Source organism: Punica granatum, chromosome 7 (assembly GCF_007655135.1).
Source record: "Punica granatum isolate Tunisia-2019 chromosome 7, ASM765513v2, whole genome shotgun sequence".
NCBI lineage: Eukaryota > Viridiplantae > Streptophyta > Magnoliopsida > Myrtales > Lythraceae > Punica > Punica granatum.
In genome coordinates, this window is record NC_045133.1 from 27,063,201 (window position 1) to 27,084,291 (window position 21,091).

General features: G+C 40.9%; 4 protein-coding genes and 2 long non-coding RNA genes across 7 annotated transcripts; 1 reads left to right on the forward strand and 5 right to left on the reverse strand.

Moving 5' to 3' along the window:
* Positions 1-296: 296 nt before the first annotated feature.
* LOC116215352 (uncharacterized protein YNL144C-like) lies at positions 297-2,230 on the reverse strand. Of its 2 annotated transcripts, none has more exons than XM_031551033.1 (3): positions 2,075-2,230; positions 1,356-1,457; positions 297-1,161 (listed from the first exon to the last, which is right to left on the reverse strand). In XM_031551033.1, the coding sequence occupies exon 3, from the start codon at positions 1,155-1,157 to the stop codon at positions 534-536; it is 624 nt and encodes a 207-aa protein (XP_031406893.1). In that variant the 5' UTR covers positions 1,158-1,161; positions 1,356-1,457; positions 2,075-2,230; the 3' UTR covers positions 297-533. The 2 variants fall into 2 exon arrangements, with proteins under 2 accessions (XP_031406893.1, XP_031406894.1); XM_031551034.1 differs by having other exon boundaries at positions 1,356-1,442; positions 2,075-2,223.
* Positions 2,231-3,252: 1,022 nt separating this feature from the next.
* On the forward strand, positions 3,253-3,778 carry LOC116213037. The gene is made up of 2 exons (XR_004157984.1): positions 3,253-3,375; positions 3,481-3,778. It is a non-coding gene; the product is annotated as an uncharacterized LOC116213037 (long non-coding RNA).
* Positions 3,779-5,187: 1,409 nt separating this feature from the next.
* Positions 5,188-5,958, reverse strand: LOC116213036. Its single transcript, XM_031547842.1, has one exon. The coding sequence runs from the start codon at positions 5,825-5,827 to the stop codon at positions 5,477-5,479; it is 351 nt and encodes a 116-aa protein (XP_031403702.1). The 5' UTR covers positions 5,828-5,958; the 3' UTR covers positions 5,188-5,476.
* Positions 5,959-7,520: 1,562 nt separating this feature from the next.
* Positions 7,521-9,596, reverse strand: LOC116214809. Its single transcript, XR_004158342.1, has 2 exons — positions 9,458-9,596; positions 7,521-7,946 (listed from the first exon to the last, which is right to left on the reverse strand). It is a non-coding gene; the product is annotated as an uncharacterized LOC116214809 (long non-coding RNA).
* Positions 7,594-9,459, reverse strand: LOC116214808 (ATP synthase gamma chain, chloroplastic-like). The gene has a single exon (XM_031550285.1). The coding sequence runs from the start codon at positions 9,291-9,293 to the stop codon at positions 8,184-8,186; it is 1,110 nt and encodes a 369-aa protein (XP_031406145.1). The 5' UTR covers positions 9,294-9,459; the 3' UTR covers positions 7,594-8,183.
* A 5,168-nt stretch (positions 9,597-14,764) lies between the features above and the next one.
* LOC116212959 lies at positions 14,765-21,070 on the reverse strand. Its single transcript, XM_031547727.1, has 6 exons — positions 20,698-21,070; positions 20,189-20,319; positions 19,666-19,835; positions 16,525-16,602; positions 15,824-15,968; positions 14,765-15,479 (listed from the first exon to the last, which is right to left on the reverse strand). The coding sequence occupies exons 1-6, from the start codon at positions 20,822-20,824 to the stop codon at positions 15,057-15,059; spliced, it is 1,074 nt and encodes a 357-aa protein (XP_031403587.1). The 5' UTR covers positions 20,825-21,070; the 3' UTR covers positions 14,765-15,056.
* Between the last annotated feature and the right edge of the window lie 21 nt (positions 21,071-21,091).

Here is a 21,091-nt window from a genome sequence, read left to right on the forward strand (position 1 = left end):
AAGCTCGCGGGACATTTAACTAACTCCCACTGGTCTCACGGATTCGGAAAAATGTCCTGGACATTTACTGTCCCTTTAAATTAAAGAGGACTGTAATAACTGATATTTTATAGTGTTTAAATTTGAGAGATTTCATTTCTTTTACTGTGTATATATTCTAAATTGACTAACCCGTTCTAATGTAAACTGGAACGCATTATTCTTTCCATTGAACAATTCAAGAAGTGTTTTATGCCATGCAATGTTGGAGTTTTCCTAAATCAATAGGACATGAGGGTGTTGGAATCATGACAATATAGAGAAGAAAACATATATTCTTTTCTTAAGGGGGGAAACTATATCACTTAGCATGAATCTTTGAACTCTCTATATATATCTAGTCTAGATTCTAAATCCAAAACCAAGCCCACATCTACTATACATAAATCTAATTTCACCAAAAGAAAGGAAAATTTATACACATTAATGTACAATTATTCTAAACCCATTGCATAATTGAGCCTAAAAATTGATTAATTAACTTCATTGATTGATCAAGGGGATTCAAGGAAACCAGTTTTGGTGAGAACATCATTCCTCACTTTGCTAAGATCCCTCCCTTTGAGCTTCCTCCCGACCCCTTCAAGAACCGAGAATGATGACATCTTGCTTCTCGCAAGCTTCATTGCCACGTACTCATGTGGAGGCAACTTCTGACCATACCCATCATCCTCATCGTCGTAGTCGTCTTCTTCCCGGTCATCATCGTCCTCCTCCTCGCCCTCCTCCTCATCATCATCATCGGTGTTGCGCCAGGGCCTGCTCTTGGGGGCCTTGCTTGACTCTGACCTCCCGAGGTGCTTATGCACCTTTGACCAATTCGGTATGTTGACTGGTGCCGACTGATGGGTGAATATCGACCGAGGAGCCGAACTGCTGCTGCTGCTGCCACCGCTGCCACTGATACTCGACTGCGGCACCATCTTCGCGGCGGAGGGTAGATGTGATGAAGCATAGTGATTGGTATGTTCATTGGGAAGAGAAGTCTGATCATCATGCGCTCTTTGGTCCTTCCCTTCCCTTAAGACATCCCAAACCTCGGATTCCTCGAAGTCACCATCTCTCAGGGTTCTCCATAGCCCACTTCTCTGGTAATAGTAATTCCCATACCTGTCCATCGATCTGCAAATAACCCCCACAAACCCAGTCCGAATGTAATGCTACAAAGCAATGTTAAAAGGAGGAGGGAGACAGACAGACATGGATCAGACAGAGACTGCAGGACCAATTAACAATTCTGTTCTTGCCCTGTCGAAGTCAAGTTAAACTCCAAGTGTTGCATAGAATCCTACTGGGAAAAGCAAGAATATCTCTACCTTTTCTTGGATTGCAAAAGGAAGGCGTGAAGATCCCCAAACTTCTCGCCAGTTCTTGGGTGGAATCCGCAGCAGGAGAGGACAAACCTTCATATATTCCACCTTTAATAATTTGTGAAAAATTAATGGAAGAAATATCATGAATGAAGGAGAAGGATATTATATAATTTCAGTGGGGCTGGTTTAGGTTAGTGAAGAATCCAAACAAAAACCCCCCAATAAAAAATAAATAATAAAATGAGTGTGAGTGAAGAAAGGGCAATTATGAGCATCCCCTACTTTCCAGTACCTTGTTCTGAATTATTAATAAGGATCACCATTGTTAAAAAAAAAAAATTCACCACTTGTAATTAAAAATATCATTAATCTCGACGGCATCTCATTATTTTTTGTCCCAAAAATACTCGCCTTTGAATCTGACCATAGAATCTAGGGTCGGTCCAATTGACAAAATGGTTTGGCTCAGGACAGTTTCGACCAGCAAAATATCAAGAATGAATCTCAAACCACGACCCCAGTCCTTGTCGGGCAAAAGGAAATTAAGAATCTCGAACAAGATCCGTGTAAAACTGATTCACAGAAACAACCAGATGCATGCTCGTATGAGTGCGGAAGGACTCTCACGGAACGTTCAGAACCAGAATCTCGAGAAGAAGAAATGAAGTCAAATGCTCATCGGGAAAACGAAGAAGCTGGGTAAGAAGCGCAAGCCGCCTTACGTTTTATAGTTCGAGCAATGATGAAGAGACCCTAATGTAAGAGAGGGACTCGGACTTCATTTGGCCCAGCTGATGAACAATGAGCAGATAGATATTCACTGATGTTGTCTTTTTTTTCTTTCCACAAAATGAATCGTATTAGATTCGGAGTCTCATATATTTATATGTGTGCGTGCGTCCGGGAAAGACATATACAGCTCAGTAAGAGCAGTGCTGGCAAAAGTTGGGGTCAATAATTATAAATTAATATTATCTCCACGTGTCACTCATAAAAATTCAAAAAAAAAAATATCCACGTCATATCGACATAAGAAAGTCGGGAGGCAGACAATTTTCATGCTCCATTAAGATAATATAAATGGCACTTACCCAATTATAATCTTATTGCCATATCTTCAAATTTCTCTTTAGCAGAAATTGGAAGCTGCGAGGAAGGAAAGGAAAGCCCCCTCCACCTACCAGAAAATTCAGTCCCTATCTTAATCATGTTCATAGATTTCTATACACATGCTGCCGAATTTCTATACCTATGCTTCTTTAATTGTAAAGTTTAACTAGCATAAGCGTTTTATCTGAACGATCATGCTTATTAGCAAATAGCAAGTGAGTAATGGACTACAGATAATCGAACTTTTTATTTCCAAAAGTGATCGAAATGTCCAGCTCGGATTTTACTGATGAATCGTCGTAATGTAAGGTGCTTCTAGAACACACCACTGCATCCTAAGGTGGTCATGAACGTTTTTTAATTAAACCTTATTATTATATAATAAGAGGATGCTTTTGAAGAACCCGGTGAAGATATGCGCCGTATTTTTTTCAGCAAATTATTCATGAATTAGAGGAATAATAATAATTTGTGGGAATGGCGCAATGACGATTGGACGTGAAGACAAAATAGGGTATTGAAAGTGAAATCTGGAAATTGGAAGGATTATTATCCAGCTAATGAGACCCACACGCAGCTTTTGGTCTTGAGCAGCCGTCATTCAACGTACTTGGGCTAACATTAAACATATCGAAGGAAAAAACACGAAAATCTTGGCATTGCTTCAGCCAATCAGATTGAATTTGGTGCCATTATTTCCAAATTTTTCAACCCCACAACCACAGGGATATATGTTTAATCATATGCGTTTATAAACAAGAAAAATTAATTTACGGGAAGAATCTTTCCAACAAATTAACGATTCATATTTGGGCAGATTCCTGGGGTCGGGGTCGGGGAGGTGCGGTTTTGTGGCCGTCCGATCCGATGGAATAAAGGAGCGGCCCCCCCTATAAAGTTGGAGTGCATGCCGGTACTGTACGGCCGACATGCTGATGAATTAATATTTTGTTTATGTTTTATCATGTTTGAAATCTATTATCTTTCTTTCAATCAAAGGTTTCTGTCTATGAAATAGGTAAGCAAAGAGGAAACAAGAAAGAATGGAAATCCAAGCAACGGTGAACTTTGGTTCGGGAGATGAAGGAAGTGATACGTTTCTACAGAATGATCAAATGAAAAGAGAATCCAAAGAAAAGTGGGAAAGTTAAAGAGAGACTTCATTCCTCTCCATCAATAGATTTTCATTTTCTTTTGTTTATACTAGATCTGAATTTTATTTTCTTGTATTAAGTAACATACCTCTTTTGTAACCGTAAAGAAAAAACTTCCGACTTCCAAAACATCACCATTGCCCCATGTTCCTTATATCAAAACACAGTTTTTTACCTTGATATTTCATTTCTAAATTCAAAAACTACTGTATTATTGCATATCTAATGATCGATTCTGATCCTCTCCTATTTTGGTTTGGTATCGACAGTGCTCCGGCAGTGACTTCTAAAAGGCAACCCGAGGTCTCCTAGATGACCTAATCAGTGTATTGTCCTGTCTGGAACAAAGTGTGTGGCAGTTGCTCTCTGTATTGCATACTTCATGATGCCGCAAATGAGCAAAAATTAACCCAAAATTTACATGAACAAAATGTGACTCGTGGCTCCATGAGCCCAACTTGAATATAGTCAATAACTCATGGCCCGTTTGGTTGGGCCGATTAGAATGGCAAATCCGGCCCAATTCGGTCGGATTTGCAATTCTGCGTTTGGTTATACTTTTGGGCTCGGAGTGGCTATTCTGATTCCGGGCCAAATCCGCCAAGATGCTGATTTGCAAATACGGGCTCTCAGCTAGGATTGTCGATTCTGATTGGGGCCTTTTGACAAAGTACCGAAGATGCCCTTTATTTTTCTTCAAATTTTCAAATGTTGCCCTTGTCTCTTTCACTTGCTGTACGCCTCTTCCGCCATTGCCATTGCCATTTCTTCATCTTCATCCCCGACGATTACGATGGTGTTTTCCGGGCCATTTCGCCGACAGAGCTGAGGAGGGATGCCGCGGATCGGGGACCGGAACTCGTCGAAATTGTAGTAGAAATGGAAGCCGCGGTCGAAGGGGAGGGTGCGGGGGGGAGGAGTGGAGGCTGGAGACGGAGGAATGGAGGTCGGGGGTGACGGACCGGAGGATCTGGGCCAGGAGGGAGCCGGCTTGATCGGTAGGGGGAGGAGGATCGGTCATGGCAGTGAGGAGGCTTCCACTAGCCTCGTCAGCTACTGTTCATCTTCTCCAACAAGCGAAGCATCACCTGCAAATTATCTTCCTTAAACGAGGGGAAGACTTTTTCCCGGGTGATGGAAGATACGGATTAGAGATGATGCGATGGACATCATATTCGGGTCGAACTAGGAATCTTTAGAAAAAAGCTAAACGATGCCACAATGTGGGGTGGTAGCGAGATGGGATGGTCCATGAACAACATATGGACTTCTAGATAACCTCTGCACACACCCATTTCAACCTGTCATTGCTAATGAGTAAGAAGTCTCATTCGCATGGGTACCCAATGAACCAACAGAACAACCTGCAGACATGGAGCATTGATGAGCTAACACAAAGGGCCGATTACGGCAGTGAAACATCAGTAGTTGGTTCTCTTCGTACTATGATAATCGCTCTCTTAACTCGGCCATCAGAATGTTTGAGTTTTTGTCCATACAGATCGAATTACTGGACCAACACAGGCACCAAACGAAAGGCACATACGCGAAAACGGGCGAGATTCAAGAACAGTAGTAAATGTGCATGGATTACTGATCCTAATAGCATTTGTTGGGGGAATTACTGACAGTTTTGGACTTTCGACAACCATCTCTACCATCCGGATGGAGGCATAGATAGATTTGATCGATCTAACAGAGAAAGTAAAAGCAATGGCTAATGATGGGAAGGAAAATGTACGAACATTTTGAGCTTCATTTCCACCTTGCAATTCGGGCAAATTACTAAACAACAAGATCTACAAAGAAAAAGGAGGGGGGCTAAAAAAAATCTGAGATCTATTCACCGAACCGCTTCATTCAATGAGCAGCAACGGCATCGCCGCCAAGCAGGCTCATTAAAGAGTCGGAAGAACTGATCTCTATGCTCGGCAAGTTTACAGATCTAGCGGCGACGAGCTTCTTCCTCTTGAGGTAACGAGGGCCGAAGCTGTAGGTGACGAACGGAGGCACCCGATCTAGGACAGCGGCGGCCGGGAGCTGGGTCTGGACCGGAGATCGGATCAGGCGGGAGACGGAGAGCTGGCTCAGCGAATCGGAGAGCTTGTGGGACCTCGCGCTGATCCTGGAGTCCCGGAGCTGTGCCAGGGCCCCTGGCTTGAGGTATCTGTGGTACGATGAAGCTTCGGTACTCCTCCTGAAGGCCTTCATTGTGAGATGCCAGAGAGAGAACCGACTACGAGATCGAGAGAGAGAGAGAGAGAGAGAGAGAGAGGATGAAGATTGAGAGAGAAGACTGTGGGGGATTTTAATGGCGGAAGTCGTGCGTGTTTAGTTTGGGAGGCGGGAAAATGTGGGAGGGAAAGAGAAGGGGGAAAATGGCGGACTCCAAATAGGGTTTCGAAAAGAGGACGCGGGACGCGGGACGCGGGACGGGAGGGACTTACGTGATCATTCCCACGGCACGTGACGTGAGCGCTCTCTCTTTCTCTCTCTGTCCTCTTCTTTATTTTGGGATATTTTCATTTTGCACCCTAAATTTTGTCATTCGAACCATTATGCTCCCTGAAGGTTATACTACCTACGACGCTATGTATGGTGTGGTCCCATAAGCTTACTATCATCGCCAATATTATATGGGGCCAATTGCTTTGTGATGAGACAAAAGTATGGTTCCCATTCGGACATAAATCACGTGAAATGACATGTTTAGGTGAATTAAGTTTAGTATTTTTGTACTTTTACCTTGAAAAGATGGCATTGATCAATCATATGCAGATCATACGATAATCTCCGTCGAATCCATACTTAATATTGGAGTACTACAGTGAAACAAGAAGGGAAACTTCAAGGTCCATTCCAAACTTCAAATTTTCAAGAATTGACCCCAAATCAAACTTTAGGATGGAAAGTAAACTTTCTCGGTTTACATGTTTACTGGGGCAGGAGTATTGAATTTTTTTCTTGAATTATTTACTTCATCGTTTCTTTACTATTCTGTGGGCTGAATAGATTCTCTGTCGGCCGGCCCATAGCATCTGTCAGCTTGCCAGAGCGTCAGCCCCATTGAATCGTCACTTACAAATACTGTAATTTCGAAGCTTTGGGGAGTCCTATCGGGGCTTAAAGAAGGCTGGCGTCTTGGCTTTCGATGTGTTGTTTTAGAGATGGATTCCCGAGTAGTCCAGGATTTGATCAATAACCGTGGTTCTTATCCTCCTCAATTAGCAACTTTGGTTCAAGGCATAAGTGAACTTCTTGACAGATCCTAAAATGTCAGACACTTACCATGAGAGAAATTCATGTGCGGAATGGCTTGCAAAGAAAGCTCTCCACCTACCCGTTGGTCTTCATAGCTATCAGAGTCCACCGGTTGATATTGCCGCATTGCGTTTTGACGATATTATTGAGATCTCCATACCCCGTCTTTGTTTTCCTTAACTTTTAATTGTTCTTATTTTCTTGGGATAATTGTGCCATAAAACCTAATATTTGAAGAAATTTTTAGTTTTAACTCAAACTTGATTTTTTACCTAAGATATCCCAACGTTGACGTGTTGATTTCACATCTATTCCGACGCTAATTTTCCGTCCAAAATTGACGGAATTGCACATGTGGCATGTTAGTTTCACATCTATCCCGACACTTGTTACAAATATCCTAATACTTATTACAAAATTAACGTGACACGTATGCAATTTCATCAATTTTGGACTGAAAATTAGCATTGGGATAGATGTGAAACCAACGCATCAATGTTGAAATACCTCAGGTAAAAAATCAAGTTTTGGCTAAAACTAATAATTCCTTTAAACGTTAGGCTATATGGCACAATTAACTCTATTTTTTTTGTTTCCTTGGCACTTGCCCAAGAAAATATATATATATAAATACAATGCAACATCCAAATCCATACAAAACTTCACATTGCTCCAAAGTTCAAAATCTTTCAAGCTATGAAGAGTTGAAAATCATGTAGGATCGGAAACATGGCACATCATGATGAATCAGCATGTGATCAGATCAAGCTTTGGGCTGAAGCATCAAACCAAAACAAATTACAATAGATAGGACAGACGATCAAGATGCCCAGGCTAAAGCAATACAAATGTCGGAACCAAGTACAAAGTTTGTACTCAAAATGGCTCATCGGATGGTGTATGTCTAACTTCTGCTCGGCGATTCAATGTTGGTTGAACGAAAACCAGATCTTGAAGACTTGCCTTTCGATGCATCCCCAAGCCTAGATCTTTAAATACAAAGCTTGACATATTGCTCTAGCCATGACTAGGGAGCTCTTTGGCTCTTCCATGTATCGAGCCCCTGATCCTGAAATACAAAACTCAGCCGCTTATAGCTTCAATAGGAGCTCTAGTAAGTCGATTTCGATACAAGCCTCACTGTAAGTCAACCTCAACCTTGGACACAAAAATGGCACGGCACTTATATAACTGCTCAAAAACGTCATATACGAACCCTCAAATTGAATCAGACTGGTCTCCTCCAAATATGTGGAAACAAAAGGATCAACTAAACAGTGCAGGATTTAATGCTCTGCAGTCTGCACTAATCAATATCTGTGAGAGCCTCAGCTCCTGCGATAATTTCCAATATCTCCCCGGTGATCTTCGCCTGCCTTTCCCTGTTGTACACAATAGAAAGATTCTTCTTCAGCTCGACTGCATTGTCTGTCGCATTGCTCATGGCATTCATCCTCGAGGCAACCTCGCTAGCCATTGATTCCTGCAGTGCCCTCAAGATCTGGCTATTCAAATACAAGGGCATCATAGCGTCGAGAATCTGAACTGGGTCCTGCTCGAACTGCAAGATGGGCGAACAGAGCCCATCCTTTCTCCTCACAACTCTCTCCCTCTCCAAACTCAACTTCCCTTCCTTAGTGGTCAGCCGAAAGAACTCGTCCCCATCAGCATCGACACTATTCCCATTCACATCAAGCACTTCTCCCTTTGGCGACAGGGGAAGCAAGGTGTGAATTACGGGATCGGACCGAACCAGAGATACAAACTTCGTGTAGACTAATTCGACCTTGTCAACATCTTCGCACACGAACAACGAGAACACATCATCCGCAATCACCTGAGCTTCCTTCACAGTGGGGAAGCTTCCCCCTTCTATGAACCTATCTACCCGAATACTCGGCCTCCTCCTGAAATATGCGTTGGCCTTTTTCCCGACACTGATGACTGTGTACTCAACACCAAGTTTCTCCAATTGCCCCATTCGGGCCTCGGCCTTTTTGATGACCAAGTTGTTGAACCCACCACAGAGGCCCCGATTACCGGTTATTACGATGAGCCCCACTCTCTTCACAGGCCGTACATTCGTCAACGGGAGATCGATATCCTCCAACTGGAGTTGCTCGTTTATGTCGTAGAGGACTTCGACTAGGGTCTCCGCAAAGGGACGGCCATTAATCACGGCCTCCTGGGCACGGCGGACTTTGGCGGCAGCCACGAGCTTCATGGCCTCAGTGATCTTGTGGGTGCTCTTCACGGACTCAATCCGTTCCCGGAGCTCCCGGAGCCCGCAGCGGATCGAAGAGGCCCGAAATGGGATTCTCGCGGATCGGGAATCCAGTGACTGCGGAAGTACATTGGGAAGTGATGGAGATTTTAAGAAGACCCCTGCGGTCAGACTACTGCAGCTACAGTACATGCCTTCGGATTGATCTCTTCTACGTTGGCACTAAGTCAAAACCTCTAAAGAACTAACTTTGGCAGTAACGATGAATCGTCAATGGAGTTTCAAGGAGACAGAAAGGGTTTTACAGACAGTTCAAAGTCTTTCGACTGTTTGAGCTAAGATTTTCATAGACATACCGATAGGTCCTTGGTGAACTGGGTTAGGCTTGCCGGGAAGTTGGGGGCGACGGTGGACCTGAGCTCGCCGGCGATGCCATCAACCGCCGCGGAGGCTCCGTCCAAACTTTGCCTGGCTGAGATTCTGTTTCGTCGTGTCGTGCCTATGTTCTTCTCTCATTGAACTCGTCTTTGACGTGAAAGTGGGCTGACATTGGGCCCACATGGTACGTCGAAGTGGGCTTACGTTGGACCCAATCGGATTTCAGTTTCGGCCCATAGAGACGATTCGGAATTACTTGACCCAACGCGCGTGGGCACCGCGCGCCAACCTCCAGCCCATTCTCCCGCTCTCCTTTTATTTTTTCAGTTACATAAAGACCTCACTTAAATTTAAGATTTTGGTGAATTTCCACGAATAATTACATATATATTTCAATTTAGCCCTAGTTTTTTTTAAAATGACAAAGAATAGCGGTGCTAATTGTAAAATGAACCCACTTACATCCCTTCCTTTCTCTGACATGTATGAAGAAACCAAACTTTAGGGTCGATTGTAAAAGCACATCCCACAAATTTCTCTGCATGTTTTTTTTTTCTTCAAATTAAAGCTGTGTTTTCCCTTCCTTTTTTTTTCCTTTTCGAGAAAAATCTTTTCCACACTCAACTACAAGAAATATCCTACAAATCTCTCTCTTTCCAACTAGTGGATTCTCCTATTGGGGTTTAAGTATGGTTTTTCTCTTCCAATATAATATCAATTTCAATTGACGTTTATTATTTTTATATTATCCATTTAAACAAAAAAATTTATTCGATGTAATCAAGGTGGGCATTGCGAATTCCCGCCTTGATTACACCCTTAATTATACCGTTTGGGTGTAATTTGAAGTCCGAAAATTTCGTTTGGACTTTCCCGGGCATTGTCTCAAAATACCAATCTCATGCTTAAGCTTGCTATTTTGAGATTACAACATGGATGTAATTTCTTTTTTAATATATATTTACATAAATATAAGTATATTTATTTAGATATAAACATAATCTAATCTAATCTAATATATATTTATATTTATATCTATATATACAAAATAAATATAAATATTTATATATGCATTAAATATAAATATTTTTTTTATAAATACTTATGTATAATTTCATATTTTGAGGTCTTTATATATTTAAACATCTCGTTTTCAGTATTGTTGAACGTACTCTATCTACTATAGTAAGTAAAATAATTATTATTCCTCGGTCATTTTTATTTAAATTTGCCGTCTATTATTCACATTTTTGTAAAAGAAAATTCCATACAATTGTTATTGTTTAGTAACGGATAAATCAATAAATCATGAGTATTATGTGATTTAAACTAGTTTATATGTCGGAGTCTTTGTTGTACAGTGAGAGAGAAGTCACGAACTTAATTTTAGTGATAGACAGTAAAGTAAATTGACAATAAATCAGTAGAAAATTTGACTTAAAAAATATTGAATAGATATATATATATATGAGCGCAAAGATGGAGAAGAGTTTTAGATGACCAAGATACTCTTTTTTCCTTTTTCTGCTTTGGTTTTCACTTGAGTGTCGGAAGCACAATTTCGAAGCCCCCTCAATTCCCCCATCGTCCGGATTTGCAATTACCCCTTCCAACTCGGTTTCACGATCCTCACTAAAGGAGAATGTGCCCAACACTTGAAAATGTAAGCACCCTCCACTTCGGCCTTCCTCTAACTGGTCCTCAACTCGCTCAGCCGTCACAGATGCCCGTCCATCGTTGCTGTCGCCCGTCCATCATCATTGGCACTGCGCCACCCGTCCATCGTGGTCGTTGTCCCCGTCGCTCCGCATCCACTCGACCGTAGCACAAATTTAGGCTCGCGAGCCCCAAATCTAACCTCTTGAGCCATCCAAGGCTCTCCCCGTAGCCATGTTTTTAGCACAAATAGTGAATTTCAAATTATTATTTTTATATTTTCGATTTAATATATATTATTTTAATATTTTAAAGGGGTATTTATGTCTTTTTATTTTTTACGGTGTATTCTCATATTTCACCATTTTTCTATTCCCCAACTAAACAAAATGAATTTCATCAAAATTTCAATTATATTCCTTTTCAATTCTAATCAATGCCTATCATATTCTACATCCATTCCATTCCAGAGAACTAAGGGCATGTTTGGTTCAAGTGAACAACCATTCCCTTCCCTATGTATTCCCCGTGGAATACATATTCCGTTGCTTGGGAACATTCGGATCCGGAATAGCTATTCCGGATCAGCTTTCCTATCAAGAATTGATTCGAAATGCCCATCCATCGCATGTCCATAGGTAATAGCTATTCTCCATCAGAAATAGATGTGAAAAGTCGAAAATACCCTCATCATCTTCATGGCCCAGCCCCCTCCCCAGCACATCATCACCTTCGTTGCCTCCCTCAACTCTGCTCACATGTACCGCCTTGTTTCGGCCAGTTAAGACTCCCCTTCTCCTCTCTTACCTTCCTCGACCTCACTTCAAGATGTTTATCGCCTAAACCCGAGATTGATTTCAAAATTTTTCTAACCTGCGTGACTCGTTGGGATTTGGAAAGAAGGGTACATAAATTTCACGAGCCCAAGCTAAGGAGATTTGTACGGAAAGAGGGATACAAAAATTTCACGAGCCCAAGCTCCCATTTTCACCATCCATAGGTCTTGACTAACCCAAGCTCCGGAGGCCTAGGCTCATAGAAAGAGAAAGAGTTTCTCTCTCTACAAACCCAAGCTCCCGAGCTTGGGTTCGTCGAGATCAAGGGCTCGCGACCCCTGGGATAGGTTCACGAGCCCAACTCCAACCCACCGTGAGGCTCGCGAGCCCTAGATGGCTTGGGAACCAGAGCCAGCTCCTGAACACTATTAATCTTCTTCAATAGTGAAAGTCCTTTTTTTAATTTCAATTTAATATATTATTTTAATCTTTGACGGGTATATATGTCTTTTATTTTATTTATGATGTATTCCCAATTTTCGCCATTTTTCTATTATGTCCAATCGAACAAAATGAATTTGATCAGAATTTCAATTCTAATCATTGTCTATTGTATTCTGCATTAATTCCATTCCATTGAACCAAACGTAGCCTAAACGTACCTTAGGTCTCATTCCATTTCTCCACTCTCATATATAATCTCGAAACCCTCATTCTCTCCTTGTTAGTTTTGTTCCATCTACCAATCATGCCAACGCTTGGGCTTCTTCTTTGCCTTAGAGCGTGTGATGAAACTGGAAAGCCTGAAGCTGACCCAAAATGAGCTTGAAATGACCAATTAATGAGCCTTGAATACACTCGGAATGAGCATGGAATGGTCAAATAATGAACGTGGAATGGACTCATAATAAGAAATAAGCTTCAAATGGCCATGGATTCGAGCCTGGAGTGAACCCGGGATGGGTACGAATCTAGCATTCCACACAATTCCATGCCAATCCAGCACTGAATCTATTTTAGGTTCATTCCTGATCCATTTCGATACCTTTAAGATTGTGTTTGGTTCGCTGGAATGAAATTGATAGAAAATAGAATGGACATGAATTAGAATTGACAATGAATAAAATAGAAATTCTAATGAAATTTATTTTGTTTGGTTTGATGGAATAAAAAAAATGGTGAAAACTGAGAATACAATGTAAACAAGATAAAAAGACATAAATACCCATCTTTTAAAATATATTAAAATATTATATTAAGTAGAATTTTTAAAAAAAATTGCAATGCTCATCTTCTTCAACATGAAGAAGACAAATAGTACATGGCTCCCCCGCAGCCCAAATCGTTCTCAAACGGGGTCAAGGTCGACCTCCTGCTCCTCAGCCCCAGCCCATCGACCTGTCACCTCCACCTCCACTTGATCCCCCAACTGCGTCTTCCTCTTTAGAGCCACTCGAGGAGAACCTCTTCTCTGACCTCACACTCGTCACTCCTCTCCCAGGCTTGCCCAAGAATGGCCACGAAGAGCCTCAGTTGAGCTTCTCTGCCCCGATCGAATCGCCGAGCGTAGGCAATTTGATCAAAGCGAGAGAGGCAACTCCACCCTCAACGGTGTCTCGGGTTTGCGAAGGTTTCGACGATTCTAGAGTTCGAGGACAGCAGCGAGACAAGCCTAATTAGAATGGAGAATGGGGTAGAGAGCGAGCTTCGAACTTCGGCAAAGTGGGGGTGAAGAGCGAGCTTCGAGATGTCGAGGGAGGAATCGAAACCGAAGGAGAGATCGAGCACTTTCAGCTTCGGATTTGCTCTACTGAACGGTCGGGGGAAGCAGGAGAAGAGGATGGCATGAGATTAAAATAAGTGAAGAAACTTTAGGGCATTTTCGGATTTTCACACATTTTTTCCATATGGACAATAGCTATTCCGGAAATTCAAGGGAGGCACACCTATTCCCTATAAAAGCCAGATTCCTACTTCGACCTGGCATAACTATTCCGCATTCCTATGAACCAAACGTTGGAATGAGTATTCTGTACGGAATATATATTCCGTTCCCAACCATTTCCTACGAACCAAATGTGCCCTCAGTGTTTATTTCGGACTAATTCCGGGACAGTTCCATTCGCATTCAAGGTTCATTCTGGGTCCATTCTAGTCCAATTAAAGGGTTGTTCCAGATGCATTCCCGTCCCACTCCATGTCCCATTCAGGTCATATTCATTGGCCCACTAGTGCCCATTTGTGGCCCATTAATAGATCACGCTGGCCCATGGTTCTACTGTAGCAAATTATCATTCCTGATCCATTCCGGGCTTCGTTCTGTATTGATTGCGGAAAAATTCCGGGTTCATTCTACGCACATTCCTTTCTCTTTCCCGGTCCATTCCAAATCAGTTCCGTTGGTCCCATCCCATTTCTTCTCATCTGTAATCCCGACACCCTCATTCTCTCCTCGCTAGTTTCGTTTCATTCCTCTCTCTTTCCTGGTTCTTCCCTGGTTCCTTGAATTGCATTCAATGCTCATTCTGGATCCATTCCAGATTCATTCCGTGTCTATTACAACCTCACTCCAGTCCAATTGGAGGATTACTCATTCCGGACCTATTCCAGAATCATTCCGTATCTATTCAAAACCTCATTCCAGTTTATTGAACGATTATTAAGATGCAATCTGGTCTCATTCCTTGTCCATTCCATTCAGGGCATATTTCTGGCACAATTGAGGCCCTTTAACAGCCCATTTAGGGCCCATCCCAGGTCCAAAGGTTACCCTGCTGCCATTCGGGACGCACATAGTCCGGACCCCTTCGGGTCTGATGCAGGTCAATTCGTTTATAATAACAAACTACAAACTGCAGAGGGTCTAATGCCGGTCCATTCATTTCCATCACATCACTAACAACAGTTGCTCCTGTCAAGCTCGCCGATCGCCCCAGCATACATATCCTAGGGTCCATGTCGGTTAACATAGTATGTTCCCTCCTCATTCATATTACAAGTCTCAATTCAAAAAGGGGGAGAAAACTATTACCCATCATAACAGAGAAAACCACAACATTTACATGGTAATATTCTATTAGACTATAATTGAAGAAATCATAAAACATTACGAGATCAAATGGGGAAAAGCTCCTACACTCATGTCTTAGCTCAGCTTCCTAGCATGCAGAGACTTAGTTGCTCGAGAGGCCAAAGCTATTGCCTTTGCACCTGCATCCATTGTCATCCACTCCCTTTCTGCCCGCCGCTGATGTTGTCTTGCATTCTTTGCCCGTTTTGGAGCTAACCGATTGTCTCTCTCCAAAAATGCAAGCCTGAACTTCTCGGCCATGGATAGCTCATCGCATGAGCCACAAAGAGACGGGGATATTGCTCTGGGTTTAAATCCCTGAACCGCCCAAGTTTTGGGATCTATATCCTTGACGAAGGGATCATCCAATATGATATCTGGCAATGCTTCTCCGGGCACCTGTGTCCCTCTCAAACCAAACGGGGATGGCCTCGGGTTCACTACTATCCTCGGGCATTCAGTAGCTAGATTCTCCAGAGAGCCTTTATCAATTCTTGGCTGCAAATAAAGGAAAAGAATTTTCTAAATTTCACCTAGTGAAACTGCAGATTCAGCATATTCAAAAAGCAAACTTTTTCTATATTAACTAATGTCATCATATATTCTCCTGAAGTCAACAAGATTCTACATGTATTCACAAACAAGAGTACCTCTCTTCACAGCTTTCCTAATTTTGAAGTATTTCAGCCCCTACATAAATCACCCTAAAGACACTGAAAGATATATCTCCCTGATGGAAACTTGTGTATTTTAATATAGTAAACTAATAGTTTATACTATCAGAATGCAAGGTGACCAATAACTTAAGGCAACACCAATAAAACGAGAAAATAGATTCATACCCAGACAAGCCAATGCAATGATTGTGCACCATGAACAATTTCAGTGGTATCGAGTTCCTCCCACGAGTCCCCTGCTGCATCATTAAGCTTTGGTTTTAAAATGCCAACGCAACTGCGTGCTGTATAATCACTCCTCGGGCACCCTCTGCAACATCAACTTGCGTTCATTGCCTGCTATGAGGTTTGTTTCTCCGGATCAAAACTCAAGATATAGCCTTAAAAGGATTGTATGAATTATCTAAGTTGCTAACAAGAGGTTGTGAACTTTAACTGAGTAACTTGCCTATCTCGATATGTGGTTGCATATAAGGTAATGGACCATCAATTTCTCCCTGGCATATTAATAGCCACAGAAAACAGGATAACATGTTGGGGGACATTCACATTGTAGAATTGCACAAACTGAAAGTATACATTATTTTGATATTATATAGGTCAGACAAACATCTCTGAAAATCACCATGATAGGTCACCTTCCTATAAACAATTATGCCTAGTCCACTATTTGTCGGAAGCCATATGCAGAAGCTCCCCAGAAGCTCTCTGCTAAGTGTTCAGGTTGAAGTCCTATAAAGCTCAGTTCTTGTTATTGATACCCAGGTTAATAAAGCCATGTCTAGATATGTGACATACAGAATCTTAAAGCACCCTAGGGACATACATGATATACGAAACTTCAAGATGTTTCCTAGAAAGCTTACCCACATCTTAATGTCTCCAATGAATGGCACTGTTGCACAAGTTCAGAAACGCCAGCTGCTGTGATCTTTCCACATCGACTGCAGAAAGTTAAATCATGTCATCTATCTGAACACAGATTCACTGTCTCACATTTATTAGCATCTAGAAATGCCTAGCTAATTCCAATCTCAAAGCTCCAATTTATTACTAGAATTTTCAAAAAGAAAAAAAAATTATATGAATTAGATCTAGAACTGTCACCCTACTTTTTCCTCTTGATCATTTTCATTGAGTAAATAATACATAGTAACTTATTCTAAATTAAATCCATATAAAGAGCCACTTCTGCTAAGGGCTAAATATGAAGATGGGTTATAGCAATATAAACTTTCGATTACAAGTAACTACAGATAACTACTCAATTAAAACCATAAGGTATAAACAGCATATAATAAACATGGTAATTAATTCTTAAATTGATCCACAATGATTTATTCTGTATATACTAGCATCATCCTAGAGGCTTTTTATATCCTTTCCTCCAGGTCTACATTTACCATAGCTTACATAATGTATGAGCTTGGATTGTCTCATAATTTTATTACCTTAAATTAGTACCACCTAAACCGTTCACCTTTAAAAGTCATATTCCTCATTGTTTCTAAGACTCAGTCAGGATAAAATGCTAACAATTGATGCAACCATTTTATGCAGTTTGATCACTTTCATTTCTTTTTGTTAAGGTATTACTTAAGATCACAATTAGAGGATAGATATTTTCTTACTTTTGCATGTAAGTTGTTTGACTTTAATTGGACAAATTTCTTGAGACTTAGGTGGTGTTTGATTACTTAAGTGCTGAAATTTTAATTGGATTAAGCTTGTTTGATAAACACAAAACAAAAGTGACTTGACTTAATGAGTAAGTCAAAAAAGTGCTGAATGAGGAAGTAAAAGGGAACTTACTTAATCATTCAGTGGTTTTTTTGCTAAATCGCTAAGCTGAGGGCAATTTTATCATATTTGCGGCGGTGCCCCGGGGTGTCGGGTGCCGGTCACCCGGGGCGCTGGCGGCACCATCACCAGCCACCACCTCCACAGAGGAGGTCACCGGCAAGCGCAGAGGACGCCGGCGACCTCCTCTATGGCAGTGGTGGCCAGGATCGAGGCCACCACCGCCCGATTTCCCTCCCTCCCTCTCTTTGATCATTGCCAGCGACCTCCTCTGTGGAGGTGGTGGCCAGCGATGGTGCCGCCCCTGACCCCCTCCCTCTCCGGATTGAAAACCCTCGAGTTTTTTTTTTCTGAATTTAAAAATTAAAATAAAATGTGTGCAAAAGGGAAAAGATGTTAAAGTATTGGGCATTTATGTGAATATAATTTCAGCCATCATAATTTTTACCCAATCAAACACTCTTCACTTAATCAATTAAGCATTTTTTCTATTTAGGTCTTAAATTTTCAGCACTTAAAATTAAGTCCAAACATAACCTTAGTTTGACCAAATGGTCCTGAAAAGCAACTCCTCCAGAGTTCATTGGTGACAGGACGCAAATTTCAGCAGCACTTTGTACTTCAGTTCAATACTATGATCGGGTATTTATATTTCTCTGTATACATTGATATAGATAGATATTCATTCAGAGAGGCCATTCCTCTTATTTATAATCAGGATCCAATTTGTTCTATTATTTCTTGAAATAAAAATGGGAAAAGAGGAAATCCATGGGCATAAAATTGATATTCAATAACGCTGGTTGACTAATAACTAATTTCCAGATTGAAATGAAATATAGCTGAAGAGACAAAGAATTCAGAATTTACTTGTGCAAATTATTTAAAAAGATCAACCAGTAGGACTTGCTAGGAAATATACCAATGTATCTTAGTCGATCCATTATAATGTAACTAAGGAAATTCAAAATGTAAGGTTGTGATATTATACCACAGAATTTTAATCTTCTGTCATTTTCTGGCAACTCATTTTCCTAATTTTGCTCTAAGCTTGTAGTTGCCTGCTGTAAGAGCGGGGTTTCATTTCTGCTGAGTGATTTCATGCATAGCAACGTGAAAGTGCTCCCACCTTTGAATTTGATCCAGTGGTTTATATGTTTCTCCGTATATGTTTCAAGATGTTTGGTGAGTCGATGAAATCACAACTCATCCAAAGCTCTTCCAAAGATTAAAAGGAAAATTAATAAGAGAACCTAGAGATATAGGTATGAATCTATACAATGAGAAATTTTTAACCTCATAAAAGACTTCAGAATGTATGGATGAATCTAGTGGAACCTAAGATATAGGTAGAGTATCGTAGCACTATCAATGGGGAGCTCCACATCAATCTGTCTATAATGGACTTGATGCTAATTGACGAGTAAAGTTAGATGTACAGGAAGTTCAATCTCGCAAGGATATGATGACCAGATGTTTTTCTTGTACTTCCCTAAACAACAATGTACGTTTTCGTTGGATAATATGAGATAGATTGCTAAAAAATTGAAGACTATATGGATTAAGAGTTTGCATGAGTTTCTGTTACTACTACTCTAAATTAACACATACTGGAACGGTCGAAAGGAGAGCATTGATTCCTACATACTCTTTAAGTATCTTCAAATGGCATATTGAATTGAAATGTTCTCTATCAGATTCAAATGCCAGTTAGGAATATCACCAAAAGGTTTTTTCAAGCAGGCAATTTTAAGTTTGATCAAATGGAATTTTCACAATTATTCCGTCACTATAGTGCTATAAAAATATTATTTTAAACCCAAGCCAACTACGGCTCTGTTTGCCTCTATCAGGATAACACAAAATGTAATCAATAATTTAGTCCAACAGAATCCAACTAAACCAAATGATCATGAGTTTATGCATGTCTACAACCACCATCTGTCAAGTGTATAAAACATACTTTTGATTTTGGCATCAACTTTTCCTATTCTAAATACTAAGAATCAGTAAATCATCAATAAAAAATAAACTTCATCAGATAGTGATCTACCAACCACACATTACACTAGTGCAAATTTACTAATAATGTATTTCATGAGACAGTGATCTACCCATCTGACACTATATTAAGTCGTACAAAATTTTATCAAAAGTGTAGTGACATACTGACAAGTAAAATACACAATTGTTTGAAGTTCAAATACCTTATATCAACAGCTCGGAGAGATCTGCATGTTATGGCTAACTCCTTTAACGCACTGTCAGAAACATCCGACCCTGAAAGGTCCAGGATCTCCCATGAACTATCCGCTAACGACAGAATGACATTATCATCTAACAACCTTCTTCTCCTGGCAATTGCCACAATTACCATCTGACCCACAAGCAATCAAACACAAATTTCAGAACAAGTTAACGAGACCTGACTCTTGGAAATATTAATAAAACATGCATATATACCTATATCCTATATATATATATATATATATTATAATCACAATTAGCAAAAATATGATAATGCAGTTTCTTGTCAATTGTTATAATCTGTGTTCAGGAGCAAATGCAAGCATCATGTCTGAGACAAAATAGAACAGGGAAGGCAACTATCACTTAACCCAAAAATAGGCACCTATCTTTCGTTGTAAAATGCCACAACAATGAGTTTAGCACAAGCAACTCTGCAAATAGGAAAATTATGAGAAATGATATTTCAAAGAGAGAGTCAACCTTGACATCAGCAGGAAAGCTGGCAGCAATCGCCTCCAAATCTGACACAATGTCCTCCAAGTGCTTGCCAACAACCCCAAGGCACAGAGTGACCAAACTAGGAGGAGGTTTTGTCTTCTTATTAGGCACTCCTGCCATTAAGATACCATCACATATTGAGTTGAGATAAAACACTTCCGAGCACATGAATGAATATTTTAGCAGATTAACACTGCTTCACTGTTATCTGAGTCAAACATTTTCAACCAATCGAAGAATCTCTGCCATAATTTACTTCCAGAATAATCTCTAATTCTCAGGAAAACCAAATCTCCAATCAACCTGTGCTCCCAATCGATCCACATAACGGAGACATAGGCAGCTAATGTAACATCGAAAACATCAGAAAATTCGATTCGGCATAACAACTGCGTGCCTGACATTTATCTGAACATGAATCCGTTAATCGATAAGATGAATAGCCCGGTCGTGGATATATGGCGAGAGAAAGGAACAGAAGAGATAGGTACCGGTCGATCGGAGCGTGGCGGTGATTCTGGTCGAGCTAGGGATAGGTCTGGAGCTCGAAATGGAGCTCAGCGTGAGGTCCTGAAGAGAATCTGCAGCAGATGCGACGTTCGACTTGCCTTTTTCCATCAAAATTCGATTCCGCAGAGAGAGACAGAAAGAGAGGGACGGCTTTATCCGTTCGAGCAGAGATTATGATATGAGTTCTTCGGACGGGGATTCCTCCTTTCGCCGCGCGAGGTTCGCGGGCTTTCCCTCTCCGGTGAGAAAAATGGAAAAAGAAAAGGACTAAATTGAAACGACTACTAAAAATCGAGGATCAAATCAAAGCCCAAAAGACGTCTTGGGGGGAGAATGGAAAAGAAATATATTACTCTACTACTCCCAAAAAGGCGA

Excerpts from the sequence above, each read along its gene's own strand:
- LOC116215352 (XM_031551033.1), bottom strand. The coding sequence starts at position 1,157 with ATGGACAGGTATGGGAATTACTATTACCAGAGAAGTGGGCTATGGAGA.
- LOC116213036 (XM_031547842.1), bottom strand. The coding sequence starts at position 5,827 with ATGAAGGCCTTCAGGAGGAGTACCGAAGCTTCATCGTACCACAGATAC.
- LOC116214808 (XM_031550285.1), bottom strand. The coding sequence starts at position 9,293 with ATGTACTGTAGCTGCAGTAGTCTGACCGCAGGGGTCTTCTTAAAATCT.
- LOC116212959 (XM_031547727.1), bottom strand. The coding sequence starts at position 20,824 with ATGGAAAAAGGCAAGTCGAACGTCGCATCTGCTGCAGATTCTCTTCAG. Across the intron at positions 20,320-20,697 it reads CGCCACGCTCCGATCGACCG|GAGTGCCTAATAAGAAGACA; the intron begins GTACCTATCTCT and ends TCTTAATGGCAG. Across the intron at positions 16,603-19,665 it reads CTCCGAGCTGTTGATATAAG|TCGATGTGGAAAGATCACAG; the intron begins GTATTTGAACTT and ends AACTTTCTGCAG.